At 39.1% G+C, this 27,734-nt stretch overlaps 4 protein-coding genes across 4 annotated transcripts; 2 read left to right on the top strand and 2 right to left on the bottom strand.

The window, feature by feature from the left end:
- The first annotated feature begins 234 nt into the window (after positions 1 to 234).
- LOC134006239 (prostaglandin D2 receptor 2-like) lies at positions 235 to 7,546 on the top strand. The gene is made up of 3 exons (XM_062445327.1): positions 235 to 298; positions 4,876 to 5,004; positions 6,266 to 7,546. Exons 1-3 carry the CDS (start codon positions 235 to 237, stop codon positions 7,483 to 7,485), a joined length of 1,413 nt encoding a protein of 470 aa, XP_062301311.1. The 3' UTR covers positions 7,486 to 7,546.
- A 7,739-nt stretch (positions 7,547 to 15,285) lies between these two features.
- On the top strand, positions 15,286 to 16,731 carry LOC134006238 (prostaglandin D2 receptor 2-like). Its single transcript, XM_062445325.1, has one exon. The coding sequence runs from the start codon at positions 15,286 to 15,288 to the stop codon at positions 16,435 to 16,437; it is 1,152 nt and encodes a 383-aa protein (XP_062301309.1). The 3' UTR covers positions 16,438 to 16,731.
- Positions 16,732 to 17,467: 736 nt separating this feature from the next.
- On the bottom strand, positions 17,468 to 19,683 carry si:dkey-165a24.9 (G-protein coupled receptor 4). The gene is given in 4 exon segments (XM_062445028.1): positions 17,468 to 18,323; positions 18,326 to 18,366; positions 18,622 to 19,488; positions 19,590 to 19,683. Coding segments are annotated over 3 exon segments (981 nt in total). The 5' UTR covers positions 19,203 to 19,488; positions 19,590 to 19,683; the 3' UTR covers positions 17,468 to 17,964.
- A 2,784-nt stretch (positions 19,684 to 22,467) lies between these two features.
- On the bottom strand, positions 22,468 to 26,135 carry ugt5g1 (UDP glucuronosyltransferase 5 family, polypeptide G1). The gene is made up of 2 exons (XM_062444736.1): positions 26,074 to 26,135; positions 22,468 to 24,164 (listed from the first exon to the last, which is right to left on the bottom strand). The coding sequence occupies exon 2, from the start codon at positions 24,159 to 24,161 to the stop codon at positions 22,578 to 22,580; it is 1,584 nt and encodes a 527-aa protein (XP_062300720.1). The 5' UTR covers positions 24,162 to 24,164; positions 26,074 to 26,135; the 3' UTR covers positions 22,468 to 22,577.
- Between the last annotated feature and the right edge of the window lie 1,599 nt (positions 26,136 to 27,734).

The raw sequence follows: 27,734 nt of genomic DNA, 5'->3' as shown, positions 1-27,734 counted from the left end.
CTGGGTCAGTTTGGTATCATGGAAGACAAGAACAACAACAATGGAACAGTTCATAGAGTTTTATTTCGAACTTGGCCTCAAATATAAACATATTAAATCAGTTCTTAACAGAAGGCACGGGTGATTTGTCAGTTTTGTCTAACCTACCAACCGAAATTATGTTTTAAAAAAATCACTTCTGCTTTAAATAAATATTTACATTCAAATTACACACATTACATTCAAGTTATCCCGATGGCTGCTGAACTGATCCGGAAGTACATTGACCTTGAAAAGTTATCTCAGGATCCCGAGATAGGTAAATCGGGATCCCGACTTACCTATCTTGGGATCCTGACTTAGTTATCTCAGTATCCTGAGATAACTGGCCTCTTTTTTTTTGTGCCTCATGTCCCCTCAGGGGCTCCGTAGAATATAGAGGCTATGTTTTTGGAAATATTAACTGAATATAATAAATGTCCTCTCATGGCCACAGATCCTATTGACAGCCAATAGTTCCCTACAGTAGCCCAATCACCCTGTGATCATAGTTAATTTAATCTCATCAGATTTATTTCCCAAAATTGTCCAACCATTAAAAATGTCATCCCTTGACCATACAATAAGTAAATTGGCTATTTCATCACTCTAATATTAGGCTGGTAAGAAAGGAGTGAAGAAGTGAGAGCTCGGGACACACGTTTTGTTTCACTAGTTAATCTTTATTTAAAACAGAACCCTTTTACACAGGGTACTATCCGTATCCATCCACAAGATGGCAGTGATGTACCATAACACAACTCATATAATGATACACACCCCCACCCCTTTTTCTGTGTGTTGTACTATACAGTCAGTAACTGCCTTTAGGAAGATGATTGTTCTACTTCTACTTCTTCTACTCTCATTTGTATGTTGCTTTGGACAAAAGTGTTGACCCTCTGGGAACTCCACATCATCATCATTTTTTGTGCAGTAATATGTGCAATTACCAAACAACACAAAGTATTAAAGTATTTCCTTCTTCTTCTTCTTCTTCTTCTTCTTCTTCTTCTTCTTCTTCTTCTTCTTCTTCTTCTTCTTCTTCTTCTTCTTCTTCTTCTTCTTCTTCTTCTTCTTCTTCTTCTTCTTCTTCTTCTTCTTCTTCTTCTTCTTCTTCTTCTTCTTCTTCTTCTTCTTCTTCTTCTTCTTTCTAAGAAAATCTCTTGAACCATAAAGCTTAGCCATCAATTGTGAAACTGAGAACACACACACACACACACACACACACACACACACACACACACACACACACACACACACACACACACACACACACACACACACACACACACACACACACACACACACATATCCAAATACATACAACTGTGAAATTCGAAACAGAAATGCTTGTCACACTATCATTAACTTACTCACCATATGGATATGATATAAGCAGTTTTTTATGTATTTATAGAATACCAATCATTCATGTATTGTGTTGAAATAATATACATTACATAATATACATTATATCAACACAATACATGAATAATTGAGAAAAGAGACAGAAGTGTATCATTAAAATGCAACTACTGATTGCCACTGATGCAAAAGACTGATTTGTGCACATCTTTCAATGTTTCATTATGTGACAACCTAACGTGTTCTAGTGTTTGGTAACTTCTGCTTTGAATCTTCAAAATGATGCATATGGGTGGATGCGATGTGTGAAAACACATTCACCTTATTTGTTTGGTAACTTCTGCTTTGAATCTTCAAAATGATGCCTATGGGTGGATACTGAAAGAGATTTAATCAGTCAAAGTCACAAACTGTGGTTTCAAGGGTTTAAAACTATTGCAATAGCTCATTGGTATTTCGCAAAGTTCAGTTTCTAGGTTGTTCCTTTTTCATTTGAGAGATTATCATCTATAGTTAAAGGTCAATAGGTCAAGTTAGACTCAGAGCATGACAAGTAAACCTGTATGGATCCCCTGGAACAAATAATTATTGATTGCCAGTGTCAGTGTGTTTTATATGCATAAAACATAATTTAGTCAAATGTGCAATTTCCTTATATTCCAAAACACAACCTCAGTGTTTTTTTCGGTTCACTGTCAGTCCCACCAGTGCAAGAAAATAAGTGAAACACACGAACATTTTCCCATGACCTTATTCTCCTTCTAGTGTTTCAATTGCTTATTATCTGGCTTTCTGTTATTTTCAAATGTTGTCTTTTCCTGGTTTGAAAGGTCTGAATAAACAAAGTCTCTACCTGTTTGGTCATAAAATGCACCTACATTTGGATTATTTCTTAGATGGAGGCTGTGTGTAAATACCTTTCAATCATTCTCTAATAATACTGATTATCTCTGTTACACAATCAACTGCCAAAACTAATTCTGTCTTCATTCATGTCTTCCTGAAGATCCTCAACAGTCACTGGTTGATGTTGCAAAGCTACTCCGGTCGTGCCTGTAAAGCAGCTCTAGTGGACACTTTCACCTACATACATAATTGGCCTTTTTAACAGTAGTGCCACATATCTGATTCCAACATCATATCATGAAACTAGTTTTCTTCCAAATACACTTGTGTCATCTTTCCCTATTGCTAGAGGTACATTTTAATAGAGTGAATTCAGAGCAAAGTTTAATGTCATGTATGAGTACTTCCCACATAAGAACCATTGGAATCAACTTGAAAATCGTCTTTAGCAGCAAATGAATGAAGCATACAGAGCTCTGGGTCAAGAGCTTCCTTTCCCTGACAAAGCAACAAAGTGTTGGTCAGTTCACGAAGTCTGAGCCCTATCTCTTCCTAACCCAGTCTTATATACAATCCAGAATGGTTATGCAATGTGTGGTGTGGTCTCCTGGTGGGCAGTTGATCGGACTCCCTCCTCCATCTTCTCATGTGTCCTTCCTGTGACCTCCTTAAGCAACGTCCAGGGTAGTGTGATAGTTCCTGTCTCTGAAACTACCAAATCACAAAACATCCTGTATCCCTGAGTACAGAACAGTAGCCCCTGAGATAACTACTTCCTGATCATTATTATTGAGAGAAGCACTGTTCTGTCTTTACCCCTGCAATGTGATAATCATGTCTTTACCAAAGGTCAACTGTCTTCCAGCTGGGATGATGCATTCTTATTACACAACAAACTTACTGCTTTCAAACTGTCACACATAGCATTGCATTTTTATATGAAACAAACAATAAAGTAATTACTCCCATTATCTGATATTTTAGCATGTGCCAATTCATAGCATATTCAGTATCTACACCGGGTAATCCCATTGTTAGTAGGCCTATTGTCAGCGTTTACCTCGGATATCGTCGACAGGAGTGTTATCAGAGAGATATAAACGGCGGAAAAGTTCATTTTCCTTGAGATCTGATGTGCGTGCGTTGAAACCACTTCAAAACTACTTAAAGACACTCATTAGGACGCACTTAAAACAATAAAAGCGACAGAGACGAACAGACAGGTGAGACACAGGGTCAGCAAATGGAGGCCCCCATTTGAGGGCGCAGCTTAAAGACTACAGAGGACAGTTTCCTCAGAATCATGGTGGCATCATGCATCAGACAGGTGTATTGATAATACTTTGATTTTTCAATCAAGTTTCAATACAAAAAAACATTTTCAGCATAACACATCTTGAGCTCCATGCAGCGTGTGAGAGAGAGAGAGATAGAGAGATAGAGAGAGAAAGAGAAAGCTTCCTGATTGCTCTGTCTTGCATAGTAGACCAACCCCTCCCCCCTGGTCTGGGTCTCGGTCGGTGGGGGGTCCTCCCTGAAATGACTTGATGATGGGATGTCTGGCAATAATCCAAGCTAAGTGTGTTAAACCCCATTAAAATAAACTTGACAGAAACATATTGCGTATCATAGAATATATGCTGTGTTGTCCTGATGGTATGCTGTAATGCTGTTATATTTTGTCAGTGTCCTTTGATGAAGGTTTTGGTAGTGGATTGGTCAGAGGTCACCATATTCAATTTAACTATGATAGAACATTTAAACAAACCTCTTATGAGAAACTAGTATAGTAACAATAAATCAAACAGGAAAATTAACAATCGTGTAATAGTAATATTTTCATGCACTGACATATCATATGCACTAGTCAAACTATAACCAACAAACACAATCAGATAACACATAAGTTCTGTAAATCGCAACCCTTATTTCTGAGAATTTCTTTTCACATACAGTACCAGAAAACTAAGACACTTTGTTTATATCTAACACATCTGTCAGAGATCCTTTCAAAGTAACTGGTTTAACACTTCTTCTTATGAGAAGACTTGGTTCCTTTTTAGGTTCATGACTTCCTATAGCTGACTTCTACTCCCCTGAGCTTTGTGCTAGGTATGTGTCATATGTCATTGTAACATGACAGAGCCCTCATTAGACTTGCAGAAGACAGGTGAATAGGTGAGTATTTTTTTTTGCACAGGGATTGCTTGCATGTTTGTGTAATAAGGTTAGTACAAGGGGTTAAAATAGAGGCTATCTATGTCAGAGTCATTATCTTGCTTGAAATCATTAAATCCACGAGAGTCATGTCTTCACTCAGTATAATTGAAAGGAGGAAATATGTTTACCAATATGCTGATACCAATACCAGACTTATTAAAATTATTTTTTTATGCGTTGGGAACCTCATTTTTGGGTTTTCAACAATAACAAACTGTGTGTGTGTGGGGGGGTGGGGGTGGGGTGGGGGGGGGGGGACCTACGTCTGCTGTTCAGGGACGATTTTTTCTTCGAAGTAACATAGAAATGGACGCCAAACCTTATCAAACCTCTTGGTTGAGCCTCTTAATGAATATTTCAGCTTTTCTAACTTCAGAAACGACATAACATTGTGTACCCATTGGGAATGTGATGGTGGTTTAGCGGATTTCCACTTTAACAATAACAGCCTCCGTGCTAGTAATGACGAGAAGGCCACTGCGTCGCTCTGTGCCACTGACAATGAGATTTCCGTAGGGGCAACCCCAAATATTGCGATTGCTGGATCTAGTGGTATCTCTTTCTCACAAATATATGTAAAAGTCTCAAAAATGGCAGTCCAGAATGGGACCAGGGCAGGGCAAGACCAAAACATGTGACAAAGGGTGGTTTCATCCTGATGGCACCAGGAGCAGATTGGGTCTGTTCCTGGGAACATCTTAGCAAGTTTACTTTTTTAGAAATGGAGCCTGTGGATGACCTTAAATTGTAATAGACCATGCCTTACACACACAGATGTTGAATGGATACGTTCAACTGCATACTGCCAGACTTCGTCTGAAATATCTGCCCCAAAATCTTCACTCCACTGTTCCCTCAGATGGTTCAAAGAAGGGGAAGCCACTCTTTGGTATGCTATATAGTCTATGAGGCCACATTCCAGAGGATCCCATTCTAAAAGTTCCTCAATCAAGCCACCTACTGAGGGAGATGGGAAGGAGGCAAAGTGTTTCTGGACTAGACTGTGTACTTTCAGATATCTAAAGAAGTGAGATCTAGGTATGCCATGTTCCCCCACAATGTGCTCAAAAGATAAGAAATTGTTTTCATGAAAAAGGTCCCTAACACACTGTAGTCCCTTCCTAAACCACAATTTGAAAGCAGAGTCCATCATTGAAGGTGGAAATAGCCCATTTGATACAATAGGTAGCAAAGAAAGCGTTTGTTTATGTTTAAGAGTGGACCTGAACTGGGACCATATCTTCAGTGAACTATTTACTATGGGGTTGACTGTCTGGCATTTTTTGCTACGAGGTAGTGGTACGCAGAGCATCGCTGGTAATGACACTGGGTTGCATGTAAACTGTTCCATCTCTGCCCATACAGGGCCAAAATGTGGAAGTGCCAGTCCCCCTTCTCTCTGAAAAGGCTTTTCTAATTCTTGGAACCGTTCTATTCCAAATAAAAGATGCTATGCATTTATCTAGGCTCTTGAAAAAAGATTTTTGGAATAAACACGGGGACAGTCTGAAACAAGAACAGGAATCGAGGCAGAATGGTCATTTTTACAGAATTAATCCTGCCCACTATCGGTTTAAAAAAAAAAGAAAGAAGAAAATTATTTATATTTCCCAAAGTTCATTGAGACAAATAACTGTCGGTCACTTAATTTGTGATTGTTATACAGCATCATTTTATTATTGTATATTAGGGTGTTTCCACACCCTGACAACCCAAAAGTTTTTCTAATGCAATATATCAATAAAAAAATGTTCACTACCACTTATAAACAGCTTTATATTTTAAGTTAAACATGCTCTACTCTCTTTTGTAGATCTCAGCAGTGTGAAGCAAAAGGCTCAATTAAAGGACATCAGCTCAGAAGGATCTTTTCTCTCCAAGATGGCCTCCTCTGATAAAATTGTCTACTGTCCTTTCATCCAGAAGTTCATAAATTCCACCCTTAATGCAACAACTCAAACAACTGCACTGAGTCCCATGAATATTTTTACCATTTCCCTTCATGGCTTAGTTTCTTCCATTGGTATTCTGGAAAACCTGCTCATCATCGGAGTAGTGGGCTTTCATGTCCGCCGCTCTGTCATCAGCATCTGGATCCTTAATCTTGCAGCCTCTGACTTGCTGGCTACTGCCTCCCTGCCATTCTTCACCCTCCACATGGCCAATGGTAACACCTGGAAGTTGGGCGCAACCTTCTGCCGCATCATGTCCTCCATTTTTTTTCTCAACATGTTTGTCAGCGGCTTCCTGCTGGCGGTCATCTCTATGGATCGCTGCCTTGTTGTGTTGAAACCTGTCTGGGCTCGACATTACAGGAACATCCAAAGAACAGGGAGGGTGTGTGGTGTCATTTGGGCTTTGGCTGTGCTCTGCACAATCCCCTTCTACATATACCGTGACACCATTCAGCTACCCAATGGCAAGATCATGTGTTACTACCACTATGCTCAACTCCTCCCAAGTGGGATCTTTGACCTGGGATCTTTATGTAAGCAACGCGAGAAGATCTTGGCCTTCATGAGGCTCTTTCTAGCCTTCCTGATTCCTCTTATAATCATCATCCTCAGCTACACTGCTGTGAATGCCAGTTTGGCGCGTAGAGGCTGCCGACGCCCTTTTCGTTTTGTTCGGCTTGTGGTGTCTGTGGTGGTGAGCTTTGTACTCTGCTGGGCTCCATTCCACTTGTTCAGTGTTATGCAGGTGGTGGCCCCAAAAGGACATCCTGCACAGAAATTAGCAGCCAAAGCCCTCCCAATTTCAGCAACTATCGGCTTCCTCAACAGCATCCTCAACCCCATTCTGTATGTGTTCAGCTGCCCTGACCTTTGCAAAAAGATAAGACAATCTTTAGGTGCGGTGATGGAGAGTGTTCTGGCTGAGGATCTGACAGAGTTTGCCCGGCGCCGCAACACTGCACGCTCCATCAACAACTCTGGGATTGTGTTACAGCAGAGGAATTCCATTCAAACCACATCCATGAAAACAGAGGAGCAAGAGCAGGAGGAAGTTTTCATTAACTCCGCTCAGAACTGAACATACATATCGTGATTCCCAACTAGTGAATATAATTGTATTTACTTCAACTACAAAAAGAACCACCCTTTTTATTTTCAAACAAACCTGTGCAAGTGGCGGGCCCGTTTTTCTTCTCTCATCATATTTTAGCCAGATGTTGCTCTGTTTTCTGATCTGCTCATGTTTGAATTTGCTGCTTATGTAGTTTGCTTCAGTTTGTCATGATACATTCAGGATACTGTACACTCCACAGCACCATCAGTACAATGACAGAGTAATTTCATACTCACCATTCAGCTACTCTTCTCCAACAGAAATACAGTTTCTTAATTCCCTTTTAAGTCCATTTTCAACATTTTCAACATTATTTGCAAAGCCACGCAGCACTTCAGTTGGCATTATCCTTGTTTTCAAATTTGGATCTTGAGCCTTTGTATTCATATCATGTCCACAGTGTGTCACTTGTGCTAAAGAATGTGACTTGATCTCTATATTGTCAAGGGAAAATGGTCTGTTCTGTGTTTTTGACATGTGGCAGGAATCTTAACTGATCTGTTGACACAGCAACCTCTATAATGATGAGCAATATACTTTTAGTTAAGATGCTGTCATCAGCTGAGAAACACACACTCTCTCACACACACACATACATCCAAATGAGATATGAAAAAGAAATGCTTGTCACATTATCATTGGCTTACTCACCATATGGAAATAAATTATGAGCAGTTTTATGTATTTATAGAATAGCAATCATTCATTTATTGTGTTGAGATCATGTATATTATGTCAACACAAAAAAGAGAGAGGTTTATCATTAAAATGCAACTACTGGGCAGATTTGTTGGGTTTTTAAAAGAGGAACTGCTAGAAAATGTAGAATTGAGAATAATGCATCTGTCAACTCACCAATGAACCAGCAGGTGTCACTGTAAACCCAGAACTGAACATAATTAAACCTGAAGGCTGTATTTGCTTGGTGATGACACATCACATTTACATCCTCAGATTGGGAAAAAAAGAAACATGAGCCCACATTTTATTAACAATAATGTTTTGCACATCTTTTCATGTTTCATCATGCTATAGACTCACATGTTCTTGTGTTTTGACTTTTGCTTTGAATCTTCAATATGATATTGAGAGATTATCATCTTTAGATAAAGGTTAATGGGTCAAGTAAAACTCAGAGCATGACAAGTAAACCTATATGGATCCCCTGGAAGAAATTATTATTATTGCCAGTGTCAGTGTGTTTTATGTGCATAAAACATAATTTAGTTCAATGAGCAATTTCCTTATAATCGTTTGGTTTTAATTAAACAGCAAACATCAGTCTCAGTCTGAACCTCTCAGTCCAGCACAAGTTGTTTCCTCCTGTGTGCTCCTGCGTCTCCTGCTCTTGCATTGTCTCTTTTTGAAGTCCAGAAGTGCATACTGCAGATCATCAGACTCCTTATTCTGTTAGAAATAAGAAAACTAAATAATTATCATTGGATTCAAAACTTATTGCAGAAATATAAAGAAAGTATAGGGTGTAAGTGACTGGACTCTAAAAAATAGAGAAATTTGATTTTAGACAGGATCATGAATAGTTAAAAAGGGGCAAAATCTAATGGAAATTCATTTGATGTGATCAAAAAATGTCCAAAATGTAAAATAAAAGGCAATATACCTTTGAAAATCAAAAATATTCTTTTGTGAAACTCAGTGAAAATAATTCTGGTCTCTCCACAGAAGTACATAGCAAGTGCTGAACATTAGAAATATTCAGATGGTAAAAGTTTTCTCCTGTGTGAACTGAAAATCGTTTGTTATCTTTAAACTGGTTGTAGTATTGGTTGGAGTCAGGTAAACGATTGTAGAAAGAGGATGTTATTTCAGGCTGCTCCCCTGCAACCTGTTTGAACCAGCACAGATACTTAACATCTGAGGAATAAAAACATGACAAAGTGACATTGTATTCAAGGTTAGCGTAGAGCAAAGCACCACCTGAAACACAGATGAAGATAAATTAAAGAATATCGATGGTTCATGAAATCTCAAAAATAAAATTCTCAGACCCATCATTCATTTTCAACATGAAAAAGATTGTACGCAATGACTTACAGGCTCTAGAGAACTGAAAGAAGAGCACATAGAATTTGAACATCCTTTTATCTCCACTGTTCCAGTTGAATGGGGTTGTCAGTTAAGGGTTTAAAGACAAAACCTACTTTCGGAGGAAAAAGGTCTGAACGTAACACAGGTGGTGCAGTTTTGTGGCTGTCAGTGATTGCACAAAAAGGAAACGGATGAACTGAAAGGACTTCATATATTTATATTTTGTAGGGGTTTTTTTTTTCATTAAGTAGAGTATTTCCATAGAGTCCGAACAAAACCTGCTTATTTTTTGTACAGCTTCTATATTTTTCCACTGACCTAGGTAACCTAAAACAATCTTTCTAGGACATCTTCAGCCATTTTTGGTTGAACTCTGTTCAACTTTTTGTGGTTTAGATGTGCTTTAGCGGATGTATGAGGTTTGCCATGCTTTCTTTTTCAGCACAAGAATCACATCCTGTGTCTCTATTGTGCATTCAAATGATGATTCTTATGACTGATCTCTTTTATTTGAACATTACACTGATTGGCCTGACGGGGGTGCCAACAACTGCATCATCTTCATTGGATGAGATGTTTATTGTCTTGAGGCCAGCAGTCAACTCTACAGAGTGATGTTAGAGTGGTCTGCATACAATATGTGAGGTTATCTCTCGATTATTTTATCAATTTACTAAAATGTCAACAGCCATGTTATTTCGCAAACTTTTTTAACTTCAACATTGATTTGCTGCAAAATGATTGGACATCCTCTGTTAATTTATCTCATCCACTAATCTGTCAACAGTGGCCTTATCCTGTGGCCAAATAAATAATCCAAGCTATACAACACTTAGGCCAACAACAGCATATATATCGAGGACTTGATGGCAGTGTGTTCTTAGCATGAAATTTCATAGAAGAGTTTTCTTACATTGTTGTACTAATAGAAGTGTAGAATATGTATGGCAATGCACTGTCTGTTATTAATTATTTGGTTGAAAATATGCCTACTGATAAACCATCTTATCTTTTCTAGGGTAGAAACATTTTTCTGGTTGTCAGAAATAAAAACCTTGTAGCCTACTTATTTACAGAATATAGGGGCTATGTTTTTGGAAATGTTAACTGAATATAATAAATGTCCTCTCATGGCCACAGATCCTATTGACAGCCAATAGTTCCCTACAGTAGCCCAATCACCCTGTGATAGTTAATAGTTAATTTCATCTCATCAGATTTATTTCCCAAAATTGTCCAACCATTAAAAATGTCATCCCTTGACCATACAATAAGTAAATTGGCTATTCCATCACTCTAATATTAGGCTGGTAAGAAAGGAGTGAAGAAGTGAGAGCTCGGGACACTAGTTAATCTTTATGTAAAACAGAACCCTATTACACAGGGTACTATCCGTATCCATCCACAAGATGGCAGTCATGTACCATAACACACCCCCACCCTTTTTTTCTGTGTGGTGTACTGTACAGTCAGTAACTGCCTTTAGGAAGATGTTTGTTCTACTTCTTCTACTCTCATTTGTATGTTGCTTTGGACAAAAGTGTTGACCCTCAGGGAACTCCACATCATGTGTGTGCAGTCATATGTGCAATTAGCAAACAACACAAAGTATTTCCTCCTTCTTCTTCTTCTTCTTTTTTTTCCTAAGAAAAATAAGACATGTAAAGGTCCTATATTTCTATCCTTTGTATTCATGTCATGTCCACAGTGTTCCACTTGTGCTAAAGAATGTGACTTAAACTCTATATTGTCATGGGAAAATGGTCTGTTCTGTGTTTTTGACATGTGGCAGGAATCTTAACTTTTGATCTGTCAACACAGCAACCTCTATAATGATAAGCAATGCACTTCTAGTTAAGATGCTGTCATCAGTATGCGTCTTGAGTCATAATGCTTAGCCATCAATTGTGAAACTGAGTAACACACACTCCCACACACACAAACCTCCAATTACATACAACAGTGAGATACGAAACAGAAATGCTTGTCACATTATCATTAGCTTATTCACCATATGGAAATTAATTATAAGCAGTTTTTATGTATTTATAGAATACCAATCATTCATTTATTGTGTTGACATAATTTATATTATGTCAACACAAAAAGAGACAGAGGTGTATCTTTAAAATGCAACTACTGGGCAGCTTTGTTGGGTTTTCAAAAGAGGAACTGCTAGAAATGTAGAATTGAGAATATTGAGTCTGTCAACTCACCAATGAACCAGCAGGTGTCACTGTAAACCCACAACTGAACATAATTAAACCTGAAGGTTGTATTTGCTTTGCACTGACACATCACATTTACATTCTCAGATCGGGCAAACATGAGCCCACATTTTTTGGCTTTTGCTTTTTATTAACAGTGATGTTTGCAACTGATGCAAAAGACTGATTGTTGCAGATCGTTCAATGTTTCATCATGTGACAGACTCATGTGTTCTAGTGTTTGGTAACTTCTGCTTTGAATCTTCAAAATGATGCCTATGGGTGGATACAATGTGTGAAAATACATTCACCCTATTTGCATATAGAGCAAGGAAACACTCTCCTTTCTTGCACTTAAAGATACAAATCAAAAAGTTTAACAGTTTGCCGAGTTATATTAGAAGGCTGTAATCAACTGTCGAAAATAATTCTGTCTTCATTCATGTCTTCCTGAAGATCCTCAACAGTCACTGGTTGATGTTGCAAAGCTACTCCGGTCGTGCCTGTAAAGCAGCTCTAGTGGACACTTTCACCTACATACACATTTGGCCTTGCAACAGTAGTGCCACATATTTGATTACAAAATCATACCATGAAACTAGTTTTCTTCCAAATACACTTGTCATCTTTTCCCTATTGCTAGAGGTGCATTTTAATAGAGTGAATTCAGAGCAAAGTTTAATGTCATGTATGAGTACTTCCCACATAAGAACCATTGGAATCAAGTTGAAAATCGTCTTTAAGTTGCAAGTGTCAGAGAATTTTCCATATATAGGGTCAAGCATGGGCCTTGAGGCCATAGTAAAGGCAGCACTATCACCTTAGCAGAGACACATACTGTCTCTCTCCTTGAGATGGTGAAGGCATTTTGGCATTTTGATAATGGTGGCGCAGCATTGCTATGGCAATCAAGGTCAAAGGATATGACTGTTTGACTCCCTCAAGCCCACAGATGTGTGACTGTGTTTCCTTGTTTGTAGAATAACAAAAGAATAGGCAAACTCCACATATTGCAGATACATTGAGTATGACCATTTTTGGGCATAGAGTATTCGTGGCACTATCTGTGAAGGCTTAAAGACTACAGAGGACCCTTTCCTCAGAATCATGGTGGCATCATACATCAGACAGGTGAATTAATAATACTTTGATTCTCCTCAGCCAAGTTTCAATACAAAAAACATTTTCAACATAAGACATCTAGAGCTCCTGAGCACTAAACTGAAGAGTAAACCACTGACAAACAAATTTTACATAATAGGAAGCTCAAATATACAGAACCCTATTGTATTATTGGGCTACCAACTTGATAGGCAAGGCCAGACCACCTTCTGACTTATTTCTGCTTACTTACTCTATGACTTTTAAGGTCCCAAATGACCAGTAATGTCAAAATCCTTAGGGACAAATATTTATATATTTTGAGAGAGGCATGATAGTTGTGGGAGAATAGTATGGCATGAACACAGTCTTGTGTGTCTGACTGTCCATGCAGCGTGTGAGAGAGAGAGAGAGAGAGAGAGAAAGAGAAAGCTTCCTGATTGCTCTGTCTTGCATAGTAGACCAACCCCTCCCCCCCCTGTCTGGGTCTCGGTCAGGGTGGGGCCTCCTTGAAATGACTTTTTGCTGGTTGGGATGTCTAGCAATAATCCAAGCCAAGTGTCTTAAACCCCATTAAAATAAACTTGACAGAAAAACATTGCGTATCATACAATATATGCTGTGTTGTCCTGATGGTATGCTGTAATGCTGTTATAATAGCATATTCAGTTTAGTAAGCTCTGTTTTGTCAGCATCCTTTGATGATTATAAATGAGTCATGAATTGGTTTTGGTAGTGGTTTGGTCAGAAGTCAACAGATTCAATTTAACTATGATAGAACATTTAAAACAAACCTCTTATGAGAAACTAGTATAATAACATTTTCATGCACTGACATATCATTTGAACTAGTCAAATTATAACCCACAAACACACATATACTGTATAACACATAAGTTCTATTAATTGCAACCCTTATTTTCTGAGAATTTCTTTTCACATACAAGAAAAATAAGAGACTTTGTTAACATCTAACACTGTCAGAGATCCTTTCAAAGAAACTGGTTTAACACTTCATCTTATGACAAGACTAAGTTCCTTTTGAGGTTTATGACTTCCTATAGCTGACTTTTACACCCCTGAGCTTCGTGCTAGGTATGTGTCGTATGTCATTGTAACATGACAGAGCCCTCATTGGACTTGCAGAAGACAGACGAACAGGTGAGTCATTTTTTTTGCACAGGGATTGCCTGCTTGTTTGCGTAAAGAGGGTAGTACAAGGGGTTAAAACAGAGGCTATCTATGTCAGAGTCATTATCTTGCAGTGAAACCATTGAATCCACAAGGGTCATTTCTTACATCAGTATAATTGAAAGGAGGAAATATGTTGACATGATTATTTGATCTGATAAGATACCAATGCCTGACTTTTTTAAATCATTTTTTATGCATTAGGATTTTAAAAAATGTCACTGAATCCTCATTGTTGGGTTTTCATCCTGACCTTTTGCATATTCGCATTTAAATGTTGCAACTATTGCTTTCCAAATATGGATTTCCCTCATTTAACAGGCCAAGCCAAAGTTACTTACTCGTTAAATTCTCTATTGCAGCAATTATGTGAGTTATTGAGTTGACCTCTATAGCATGTGTGAAACTCATTATCAGGTAGAGACATTTTCAATTCATGTTTTGATACATGCCCAAAAAGACAAGCTTATAGTTATACAAGCATGCCAGTAAAGAATTGCAGAGAGGATGTGGGGTGTGTAGGCGATAAAACTGAAAAGACTGTCAGTGTCAGCTCAAAGTTGGCAAACAAAATGACAAATTCCTCTTTCAGAGATAATGTACAGCTCAACATTACAGCTCCTTGAAAAAGACACAACTGTGAGTCATGAAACTTATAAATGAGTTATAAAAAATAATTTATATTTCCCAAAGTTTATTGAGACAAATAACTGTTGGTCAATAAATGTGTGATTGTTATACAGCATCATTTTACTATGGTATATTTGGGTTTTCACACCCTGACAACCCAGAAGATTTTGTAATGCAATACATTAATAAACTTTTCTTTTACTACCACTTATAAACAGCTTTATACACTTAATTTTAAAAGGGAGCACACAAGGTTCAACCAAACACTCATTGAGCATTTGAATGTTGAAGCTGAGTCAGCTGAGAAACAACACCTCCATGTTCCTCTCACCTCTGCTGTTTTTCTTGTCCTCTTTTATTGTTTAATTCAATGGTGTTTCAGTTTCAGCATTAGGATAACCACAAACACCTTTTTTAAATGCCATGAACAACTTCAAACAGTTTTTGTATTGAATTGAAACTGTTATCAAAATTGTAAATTTCCTGTTAAGCTAAACATGCTCTACCCTCTTTTGTAGATCTCAGCAGTGTGAAACAAAAGGCTCCATTAAAGGACATCAGCTCAGAAGGATCTTTTCTCTCCAAGATGGCCTCCTCTGATAAAATTGTCTACTGTCCACTCATCCAGAGGTTCATAGATTCCACCCTTAATGCAACAACTCAAACAACTGCACTGAGTTCCATGAATGTTTTTGCCATTTCCCTTCATGGCTTATTCGCTTCCGTTGGTATTCTGGAAAACCTGCTCATCATCGGAATAGTGGGTTTTCATGTCCGCCGCTCTGTCATCAGCATCTGGATCCTTAATCTTGCAGCCTCTGACTTGCTGGCTACTGCCTCCCTGCCATTCTTCACCCTCTACATGGCCAATGGTGACACCTGGAAGTTGGGCGCAACCTTCTGCCGCATCAATTCCTCCATTTTTTTTCTCAACATGTTTGTCAGTGGCTTCCTGCTGGCGGCCATCTCTATGGATCGCTGCCTTGTTGTGTTGAAACCTGTCTGGGCTCAAAACTACAGGAACATTCAAAAAACAGGGAGGGTGTGTGGTGTCATTTGGGCTTTGGCTGTGCTCTGCACTATCCCCTTCTACATATACCGTGACACCATTCAGCTACACAATGGCAAGATCATGTGTTACTACCACTATGCTCAACTCCTCCCAAGTGGGTCCTTTGACCTGGGGTCTTTATGTAAGCAACGCGAGAAGGGCTTGGCCTTCATGAAGCTCTTTCTAGCCTTCCTGATTCCTCTTATAATCATCATCCTCAGCTACACTGCTGTGAATGCCAGTTTGGCGCGCAGAGGCTGCCGACGCCCTTTTCGTTTTGTTCGGCTTGTGGTGTCTGTGGTGGTGAGCTTTGTACTCTGCTGGGCTCCATTCCACTTGTTCAGTGTTATGGAGGTGGTGACCGCAAAAGGACATCCTGCACAGAAATTAGCAGCCAAAGCCCTCCCAATTTCAGCAACTATCGGCTTCCTCAACAGCGTCCTCAACCCCATTCTGTATGTGTTCAGCTGCCCTGACCTTTGCAAAAAGATAAGACAATCTTTAGGCGCAGTGATGGAGAGTGTTCTGGCTGAGGATCTGGCAGAGTTTGCCCGGCGCCGCAGCACCGCACGCTCCATCAACAACTCTGAGGTTGTGTTACAGCAGAGGAATTCCATTCAAACCACATCCATGAAAACAGGGGAGCAAGAGCAGGAGGAAGTTTTCATTAACTCTGCTCAGAACTGAACATACATATCGTGATTCACAACTAGTGAACAGAATTGTATTTACTTCAACTGAAAAAGAGAACCACCCTTTTTTGTTTTTTTAAACAAACCTGTGCAAGAGGCGGGCCCGTTTTTCTTCTCTCATCATATTTTAGCCAGATGTTGCTCTGTTTTCTGATCTGCTCATGTTTGAATTTGCTTCTTATGTAGTTTGCTTCAGTTTGTCATGATAAATTCAGGATACTGTACACTCCACAGCACCATCAGTACAACGATAGAGTCATTTCATATTCACCATTCTTCTCCTCTTCTCTAACAGAAATACAGTTTTCATTCACCTTCGGTCGCTTCCTAATTCCCTTTGCGTCCATTTTCATCATTTTCAACGTTATTTGTACAGCCACTCAGCACCTCATTTGAGACATGCAAGAAGCAAGAAGTCTCAAGTCTCATTGACGGGTACATAGCAAAGAATCATCTTGATGTTGCTGTAGCGATGGGATTAGTGGTGTGAAAAAAATTGTATTGAACATTTTTTTATGTAAGCACAGGTTATTCCAACCTTTCTCAATTGTTTTTTACCCAGCGTTTATTAGTGACTGGTTTTGATTTGCTTGTAATGGCCATGCTCCTCAGCTATTATTACCATTATTTCAATATTGGCTTTTATTAGTTAATTAATGGTACTTAAATTGTTTCATCCATCCATTAATTGTTACATTCACAAGAGCATTCAAGGGATTAGTCTGCATTATGATATAACATGCAGTAAATACTCAAACCAGGGTTGTACATGTGTGATTTCCTTATTTTGCTACTTGATATGTATATTTTGCAGAATGAGCCTCATGTTGTTGCTTTTTAGTTTCTTAAAAGTATAAAAAGACTTCATAGTTTAGGTCACAGATGCATTACATTTTCATATAATTTTGTGCATTTTTATCAATGTCTATTATTGCATTCATTTAATATAATAATGCTTTTTTAATGAGTGATTTTTTTTATATATTAATAAACAGGAAAAGAAAACCGACGCTGCAGTGAGACACTTCCTTTTTAACACTATAACCACAGTCATGCTTGAACTTCCTGAATGATTAACTTGCACTCTATTATTAAAATGTTAACCAGAAAAACAAGCAATTAGATCATTTTTAATGCTTGTAAACATAACAGTAAAAACAGTTAGGGACATTTTCACAGTGGCACATTTCCATACACGGCCAAGACGTCAAAAACAAACCTAAACTAATGTAGCAGATATGAATGAATGAATGAATGAGGTTCAATTTCTAGATTATATCTTATTTGGATGTATATCTCTACATTGAAGCCACAATAGGTTTTATGGATTTTTAGAAAAAATGTATTTTTGGCAAATACAGTATTTCTATTATTTTTTGGTTAAATGTTTTGAGTAGATACAAGCAATACTTAAACTGTCTGCAAAGTAGCCTTTGCAATCATGAACTCCACATGCTTTTCCACTGGGTGGCACAATTGCTTTGTCTAAATGACAACAGGAGGATCTGTGATGTGATCCAATTTATATTGCTAGAAGATTATTATGTCCAGTTTCACTCTCCCTCTGGGTGTCTGTCTGAGCTCTGGTACTGAAGACCATCTTTTTGCGAGTGTTTTGACCCCTTCCTAAACAGGGCAGGGACCTTTGCAGTTCTAGTCGAGCATCAGGGCACAGGAAGATGTAGAAAAGAGGGTCCAGCAGGGTGTTGAGGCTTGTCAGACCGTAGCACAAGCGATAGATGAGGAAAATGGAACGCTCCAATTCACACGGCTCATCGGTCAGCAGCAAGGACACAAACCTGTATCCACCCACACAGTGATAGGGTCCAAACACAACAATGAAATTGACAGTGATCACGACCAGGATCCCCACAATTTTGAGGGAGATCGTCGGAGTGTTATCCCAATATGGGCCGAGGTGTAACTGAGGAGATAGACATATGCAGATTAGAAAATGGTATTCCCTAAAGACCTTGTTAAAACTATACTGATCACAAAAAAATGTAAAGTATCTCAGTAGTTGACAAGTTGCAGAGGTTTCTTATCATTTCAATTAAAGGTAGTCTTTTTACTGTGCCATAAATTTGACCACTTAGACTCAGACATGGAAGAAACTAATGTGGTACTGGAAAAGGGTAGACTAATTTGAGTATTTTACTGTTATCTTTGGATAACTCACCCCAGTATGGAACATGGCAGCAGGAAGCCGAGAGCCACCGTGGTGATCTTGAAGTGGGCATATCTGGGGCTGACGGGGTACTGCTCCAGACACAGTAGTCTGTCTGGGTCAAACACTGATGGCAACAGCCCACACAGGCAGAACAGGAATGTGAGGCTCCACACTGCCACTCCTGACACTGCTGCCACCCTGACAGTTCTCACCCTGCGGCTGCTCAGTGGGTACACTATGGCCAGGCAGCGATCCAGCGCTATCAGGCACAGAAACATGACACTGGCATAGACATTTACATAAAACACATAGCCCACCAGCTCACAGGTCAGCTGGCCATAGGGCCAGCGGTGTCCACCCTGGAGGTAAAGGATCCACAGTGGCAGGGTAAGTAGTTGGAGGAGATCTGACAGCAGTAGGTTAAGGATGTAGACCAGCTGGCAGCCTCCCGCACCGGTGCGGCCCAGCTGGTACAGTCCCCAGAGAGACAGCAGGTTGCTAGGGAGACCCAAAGAGAAGATCAGGCCATAGATGCAGGTCAGGCCAGGCGTGTCCGTGTTGAAGGGGAGGTTGCAACTGTCATTGGACATGTCTCTGTTGGTCAAATACCTGACATGGGAAAGTACAGGTGACCTCACTCAGACATCGATTGATATTTGCAGGATGATGATTCGGTGTAGGAATACCCATTCATCCATTTGAAGCAAAACAAAAAAAAAGGTGACAAAAAGTTCTCAGTTGTGTCAACTACTTGTTATTTGTCCATTGTGTAATCTTCATAAATGCATTCTTCTGTGGGAAAGGTCAGTCTCAGGGTTTGTGCTGTCAGTCAACAAGTCTTCAAAGCAACCACAATCCATCAGCGGAAACAAACACCTGCAAGGCAGATATAAAGATCATTCTCACGTGGTTTACTATCAGCAGGTGCATGATGATTTCAATCATACAGTATATTGCAATCTCTGCTTTTTACTCACCGCTGAAGATCGTGAGACCGACTTTGTTCCACAAAAGCGTGCTGCCTGCTCTACAACTGAGTGACCTGTACTCAATAAATGTTGGGAACATGGTGTTTCAACTAAGCCTTGTCTATTCTGTGATCGTTTCCTCCACAGGAAACCCACTTCTTCAGCTTTAAAGGCAACTTCCTGAGGCAGGAGAACGCCTTTCTGTCCCAGAACAAAAACATACACTCTCTCTCCCTCTCTGTGCGTCTCCCTCTCGCTTACTTCAGTAGTGGACACAATGATTAAGGTGGACAGGGGCTGTAAGGGGAGGAACTAATGTAGGGTGTCCACTAATGCTGTTTAGATTGTTGGTTGCTGGCTATGTGCCATTAAACACATTAACCCTTCTCCTATGCTGTCTTTAAACATGCTTTTCAACACATTTGAATATTGTTTTTACTACATACTGCAGTGTGCACAAGTTTTATTCAGCTATTTTAGATTTGCTTTCTAGAACTAAAGAGACTTGTTTCTTTGTTAGGGATTGGGTTAGGACCAGAGTTAGGTTTATATGTAGCAGTTATGGATAAGAACATTGCAGGGTCCTCCTAAGTGACAAAAACAAGCATTTGTGTATGGCAGTGTGTGCACATATATGATTTACTGCAGAGCGGTGACTGACAGATAAGATTATAAGAAAGGAATACTGACCAGATAAAACCAGCTCTGTGGTATATCGTACATTATTTTGCAGTAAAAGTATATGCATGAGTTAAAATGTCACCTGAACTCATCTGAACTGAAAGCGATTAATTTTATTTGTAGAGTTTGTAGACAGTGAACATGTTTAATTTAGCTCCGGTGAACATTTTTCAGGCACCACAGGGAGGAAAAAAACGTACACAATTGAAATTGTTTTGGGGAAGAATGGGTATGTTGAGACAATGGGTGTTAGGCAGTATTTTTGCTGCATGGTTTCAAAGGGAGGAGGGTGTAATCACTCATTTTATTTCCTTTAAAATGTCACTAATCTTTGATTTATTGAATAATCCAAGATGGTTACTAATAAACTGACCAGTCCCCTGAGACATACCACCCTATGCTTTCCAGAGTCCTGCATAAAAGTCTCCATGCCCTTGCAGTATATAGACCACGCTGAGCTTGATGGGCCAAATATCAGCTGTACACTGCATAGACAACAAGTCTAGTGGGAAGTGCTCCTGGAGAATCTCCCAGTAGAGAGGCAGCATGATAAGTTGTTCCTGCAGCAGGCTGGCTGCATATCAAAGGAAGTCCTCTGTTTTCTGCTGGAATTTCATCTTGTCATAGAGCAGGAGTTGTAAACTGAGCTACTGTGCTTATTAGAATCCCCCTAGGGAACAGTAGGTCAGTAAAAACAAAGTTCCAGCTTTAATTCTTAGTCTGGTGTCACTTCAGAGCTCTGCGAAATTATGCTCACACAGGAAGTTGCAGTGAACTGTCAACCTCACAGTCAACCACTCAAAAAGCCGGTTTTGCTGGTGTAATCATAATATGCAAACAGAAAATATGTGGGCTGATTCCGCTGTCAGAACTCTAGTAAGGGGAAAGAAATGGGTCATTGAATATATTAGTGTTAGAGTAAAATTAATGATTGAAGAGGGATTACAACAGTATTCACTATGGTCTTTCTTCTAATAGTGTGTAGTTCAGTAGCTTGATTAGTTATAAAACAGGTACTGAGGCTTTAATTTTAACATCATCACAGTAATACTACATCTGAGGCCCTCTGTGGGCTGCTCTGTGGTATGAGTTATGAACAAAAGTATGTGCTCTGGTTATATATTATGCAACCCGTTGTCAGTTTCACTGCTCAGCTATTGCTCTTTAACTCTACGGCACCATCATATACATACAGCCACATCACTCAACAAAAATGTTAGTTTTCTTTTTGTTTGTTTTTTAAATCTGGTGAGATCAAATTCCAACAGATATGTAAAAACATTTAACGCAATATGTTTATCGTCAGCTCTGCTACTACAGTCCATTGAGTGGTTTCATTGTAACCTCGTCAGTGCCTCAGCCTCCTGCTTGACCAGGCCTAAGGTTATTTTCCAAATTTAGCAGCAACAAGAACAATTGTGTGCAATATGAGACCACATTTCTTTGTGGTTTGCAGCACTGAAAGGAGAGATCTCATGATAAGACTCCACATGTGTTTGCAATTATAATCTGTTTGAAGGTACAGTTTAAATTTCGTAACAGTAGCTTTCGTAACAATGCATGCACTTTAAGGTAATTAGTATGTTAGTATTATGTTCATGTTATCTTGATACAAGCACAGACATGTGCATTAGTAAAAATGTAGTGTTTGCTATAATGTCAAGTAAATATGCAATAACTTATTACATTGGTCAACATTTCTGTTAAAAAAAGTGAGAGAAGTAAAAATTTGTTTGGTCAAAATAAGATCTAATGGAGCTCAAGTTTTTGTCTTTTTTGAGGATTTTTTTTATAGCTACACAAGTGAGCTCTCAACATGTTCTTATTTATGTGTTGCATCTTTGTCGTACAGGAAGTGGTAAATATGACTGATAAACTTACCATGGCCTGAGTGTAAGATGGATGTTGTCACTATTTTGCGTTTATAGTTTATTTCGAGATGATATGATAATATACCATGTTACTGTACAGTATATGCACATGTTATAAATTAGGTCCTTCGTTATTTAAATATTTAAAGTTTGGGCAACATACTGTACCATTTGTCACTAGTTTATTCTTAGGTCAGAAGTCTCTAATAACAAGTGGTGAAAACCTATGGATTTTACCCATAAAGTGCATGACAAGTAAGTGAAAGTATTTCCCAAAACTGACACATTTTCCTAGGGATGAGACAACCCTTCACAAACATTTCAAACAATTTACATAATGATTAAAACCTTTATTTTCCGTAAACAGTTTCTAAACATGTAAATGCATGTCAGCCACTGTTCAACTTGTTTGGCAGTCACTCAGCATGAGTTATCTTCCAATTAGTTACTCTCCTTTCATTTTTCTCCTGGACCTCCGGCAGCAGAGAATCCTGCAGACTAAGATTGAAGCCCAGATAAAGGCTCCAATGAGGGACATGATGAAAACAAGCACATCCAGGCAGAAGTAGGAGTACCAAGGCAGACTAAAAGCTTCTGAGCGCAGGTGAGCTGCTCCTTGGTTCCTGATGACATACTCAATCCAAAAGATGGCAGTATCCATAGGAGACATTGGAAGGTCAACGTGTAGCCGAGAGAGACGCTTCATGTTGTTGTGGAATGAAGGAGTCTCCAGGATGTCTGTTATAGCCTCCTGGAAGTTGTCTTTGGTGAGTGATGTGGCCTCCAACATCCGAGCTGCACCACGCACCTTTAGACGGAGTACATTATCAAACTGGTCAAAGAGGAGCGGCAGGCCCAGAACTGGGACGCCGTGGTAGATGGCCTCATACATGCCGTTAGTGCCTCCGTGGGCTACAAAGGCACGGGTCTTGGGGTGTCCCAGGAGGTCGTTCTGAGGCAGCCAGTCCACCAGCAGGGTGTTGTTCCCCAAAGTTGAAGGCTTTTCCCCCCTAAACTTCCACACCACCTTCTGAGGAAGCTGAGCAAAAGCAGCAGCAATTGCCTCTGTGGTCTCACGAGGCAAGGCTGACACAAATGTCCCAAAGGTCATGACCACCACCCCATGCTCCCCGGAGCTCTGCACGAAGGCCTCCAGATCAGCAGGGAGGGGGCTGGCCTTTTTACACTGGAACCCCGCTATGTAAACCACATTGGGCATGGTCGGCCGAGGGAACTCAAAGACAAAATCTTCCCTCACCAGCCAGATATCTGCAGCACGCTGCAAAGAAAGCAGGTTTGTACCAGGAGGGAAGTGTCGCTGCATCAGATCTGAATACACAGGATTAATGTAAACATGCTGTTCAACAACACTATAAAGATAATGTAACATATTCTTTGTCCGCTCCAAAAAATCCATCCGATCGTGAAGTTCACTTCCTGGCACAGGGACATAGGAGACAGGGGAAGGAGCTATGGTGAAATGGCTCTCTCCAGTATTAATCCAGCGCACATTGAAAACCATCGGCAATTTGAGGTAACCACCCAGAAGAACCCCTATTGTCAGAGCAGGGTCAGTTAACATTAAGTCATATTTGGCATCCTGCAGCTTCTTCACAAAAACAGGGTCATCCAACATTGTGGCAGCTGCTTTAGCAAGGACCCGATGGCCCAATGCCAACATGTCTGTGATCAAACGTTGTTGGTAAAAGGTGCGTATAAAAGCGGGGAACTTCCGGCACTTCATAACCTCTTGTAGCATATTATTGTAGTACTCTTTATCTGACTCATCCTCCAGCATGGGCACATCAATAGAAGTATAAATGGAAGAATTACTGGGAATGTACCAACTTTTGGCAGAGCGCAGCACAGTGAGGTCGTGGCCTCTGGAGTGCAGTTTTCGGAGGATCACCTCCATGTTGATCCAGTGGCTGCCATCTACAGGCACTACCAGAATCTTGCTGCCATTACAACTGGGTTGGAGAAACAGGAAGCAGAGAGCTGCCAGGATTATAGTGAGGGGGCTTGACATTTCCTAGGAAAAAACAACAGGTAGCAATAGTTAGATTGACAAAAACCCTGAAACACATTACGGTGTAGCTGAAAATGCTGCAATGAAAATGACTGATACATTTGAATGTGTACCTACACCAAACCATCAATTACTTTTCTCAGGCAACAAACAAGAATGACATCCTAAAACAAACCATCAATTAATTTTTTTCTGGCAACAAACGAAGAATGACATGTCTCAGGGTTTCCACGGTCATGGAAAACTTGGAAAAGTCACTGAATTTTAAAATTTAATTTTCCAGTCCTAGAAATCATGAAATTAAGTCATCAAAAGTTTAGGCAAAATCATGGAATTTAATCCTTGTATTGTATCAGAAAAAGGTTTAAGAACTGAAAAAATTTGTTTTATTGTATTCAATAGGCCATTGCAGAAGATGTAATGAAGCCTTGTTTTTATCAGAGAAAATTTAAAGTATATTTTACACATCTAAATTGGTCAAATTTGACCTGAACACAACAGCCGCGTTAATTTTGTTGTCCATAATGAAATTAGTTTAAAGGTTATGAATGGTCAAGGAAATGATATTATGGGTCCTTGAAAAGTCATGAAGAAGGTTTGAAATTTTGCCTGTGAAAATGTATGGGATGTCTAATTTGTGTCAGTGTAACATCATCTAATCTGTGGTGTGGTTGGTCACACATCACAGTATGGCATGGACCGCAGCGGAAATTAGAAGATTGTTTTTCTTACCTCTCCCATTTTCAAACACAGATGCCACACAAGACCTCTGCACTTATCTTGCTTTTGACTCAAGTCATCTCCAGTATCAGTATTTTCTAAGACCTTTGACATTGTCAGGGTCACAGAAGCCTGGGGGCAGTCCCAGCACAGCAATAAAATGACCATATGCTTATAAAAGAATAACTTTAACAAAATAACATATACTTTTTATATATATCGTAAGATGATAGTGTTGGTATATCTAAACATACATTATCATTCAAACATTAAATTTACAACATGGTTTTATAGTAGCTGTCCAAAGAAAACCATGTATCACTTCTGAGGGTTTTTTTTCTATTATTATACATTGGGGAAATTATCTCACTTAAGTTACGGAATCCATTTAAAAGCCCCAAACTGTACAGTCCCAAAAAAAAAAAAAAAGGCTGTTTTTCTTTGCTCATGAAAGTTGATTTTTTTTGGTTATGCATGCTTTACTGTAGGCCAGAGAGTATTACATATGAAGTATGTGGACAAAGCTTCTAATCAATAAATGACAATTTTAAACCTCAATTGAAATAATGGATGCAATCTGTTTTGCAGCTTTACATTTGTAGGAGTCTGTAAAGAACATGCACTTCAAACCACAGACTATTGAACTGCAATAAGATGGAAGTTTTACAAACTGTCACCACTCTGAAATATGGCCCAGTTTATATCTTACTTTTACACACCATAGCTAAAGAATGCTACTTTTCTCCACTCATGCCTAGCTTATCAGTTGTCAAACACACAAAGCAGGAGCAAGATAGATCATTTTCTGCCATGTGACAATGCAACAAATAAAAGTATAAGTATATAAGTTAAAAATACAAGCATATGGCGTTTAAAATTAAAATAACACATTTGATCACATGTCTAAACAGAGGAACCTTTATTGGCAGCACATTCTACAGCTGCAGAGACTCTTGTTGTAATGATGAAACATTCACCCTCAATGTTACATCATTACAATGTGTAAAATTGAGCAAAAACAGAACCAAGCTCTGAATAAACACTTCTTGGAACACATTTTACATAATGTTTTGGTTTTTTTTACATACCTTTTTTATATTATAGTACAGTAGTAAAAAAAGGTGCGTAGTCAAAGCTAGATGATGAGTGTTTTTGTCATATAATTCAGTTAAAAGTGTATCAAATGCCTCACCTGGTCCTTTCTGTTTCAATCCAGGCATTTGGCTTGAGCTTCAGTTCCTGCGTGAGGTCCTGTGTTTCCACACAGTTTAACTTATACACACACTGACAATTGTCTATCCAGCCAAAGTCCAGTTTACAGATTACAGGTAACTCATTAAGGTCTAAAATGTTGCAATAAAGACAAAGGGTCAAACTTAAAAGCAGTGGTTTGTGCAGGTATAGTAGTGTGTTTTTTTATGAATTATCCAACATATTACACATTGTCTACATGTCCACACATTTAATTAGTAAAAGATATGTTTACCACAGGGATGGAGGAACATTTCAATGTCATTGATTTAATTGTGGATACAGTATGAGGTCTCTTATATCTTGCTCAGGTCCAAATTTCTTTCGATGACTTTTTAAATTTCTTATAGATTCCTATTGAGTGCTCTCTGGCAAATCCCATTTACATGCTTCACAATCTGTCTGAGAAATTCAAAGCTGACGTTTATGCTATTGTGATTGATGAGGAAACCTCAGGAGGAACGGGGGAAAAATCCAAACTGAGACCCAGTCAGAGTGTGTGAGACGGGAGTGGCAGGGAAAGAGGGAAGGAGGAAGCAGCGAGGTCACATAGCGGAGGGAAAATAAAATGAGCAGTCATATCAGTGAACCGCAGCCTTCCCCTCCTCTCTTCTGCCTCTATGGAGTTATATAAACCTGAGCCAGGGAACAACAGTCAGTTTGTGGCTCGTGTGACTAAAGTATTTACTAGGAGCATGTATGCTGCTGTATGCTGCTTTCCAACACAGTTTGCCAATAGTAACCTGTCCAATGAGCTAATGTTTTACTTTGTGACTGTGCAGATAAGGCCTTGTGTGTAACAAAGTACAGTTTATATTGCTATATGTATTAGATTACATTTAAGAATGCTCTAAAGGGGAAACCTTTTAGAGTTTTATGGCTAAAAGTAAGAAATAATACACATTTCTCAAGCAGCTTGCTCCTACCTGCAGTAAAATGTAGCAGTATCCTCAATTGATCTACTAACTGGATCATATGATCAATCACACATGCTCAGAGCAGCAATAGCCAATCAGAGATAAGGGATTCATTTACATCTTTCCAATTATTAATTCTTCAAAATATCCTTACATGATTCTCTGCAGAAGCTGTGCAGTGTGATTTTATTTGTCTTTATCTTAAATATCTATGACAGAAACAAATGGCCAACTATACAAATGGGGGAATGAATTATAGGACACCGGCGGGAAATGAAAACAAAAAGAACACCAAACTGAAGCAGGAAGGAAAGTCTGCTACTGTTAGAGAAGAAAATCTATCATAAAGAGGATCGAGAAACACATTAATAAGTTCAGATAAAGCATATGGACGAGAAGGAGACTGCTTTTGTCATGTACCCTAAGAAGCTCAAAAAAGTGGTTTAACCTCCAATCAAAGGTTAACGTCATACAGGGAGGCAACAGCTACAACTAGTATATTGAACTGAACTTATTATATTGCTTGAGATAACTTTATTATTATAAAATGTATTGTTCATTGTGACCAATGTTACACAGTTGTCTTAGAAGATGCTATGGTTATAGGAAACAGGGGGAAGCAGCTAGCCTGGCTCTGTCCAATCATAACAAACACTACACACTAATTAATACATTATATCTTGCT

The sequence above is a fragment of the Scomber scombrus genome, chromosome 23, assembly GCF_963691925.1.
Source record: "Scomber scombrus chromosome 23, fScoSco1.1, whole genome shotgun sequence".
NCBI lineage: Eukaryota > Metazoa > Chordata > Actinopteri > Scombriformes > Scombridae > Scomber > Scomber scombrus.
The sequence above is the reverse complement of the archived record's forward strand: the minus strand, read 5'-3'. Positions and strand labels throughout refer to the sequence as shown.

Coding starts and splice junctions, on each gene's coding strand:
- LOC134006239 (XM_062445327.1), top strand. CDS start 235: ATGGCTGCTGAACTGATCCGGAAGTACATTGACCTTGAAAAGTTATCT. Junction 299..4,875: donor ATCTCAGGATCCCGAGATAG/GTAAATCGGGAT, acceptor ATGGTGGTTTAG/CGGATTTCCACTTTAACAAT. Junction 5,005..6,265: donor TGCGATTGCTGGATCTAGTG/GTATCTCTTTCT, acceptor TCTCTTTTGTAG/ATCTCAGCAGTGTGAAGCAA.
- LOC134006238 (XM_062445325.1), top strand. CDS start 15,286: ATGGCCTCCTCTGATAAAATTGTCTACTGTCCACTCATCCAGAGGTTC.
- ugt5g1 (XM_062444736.1), bottom strand. CDS start 24,161: ATGTCAAGCCCCCTCACTATAATCCTGGCAGCTCTCTGCTTCCTGTTT.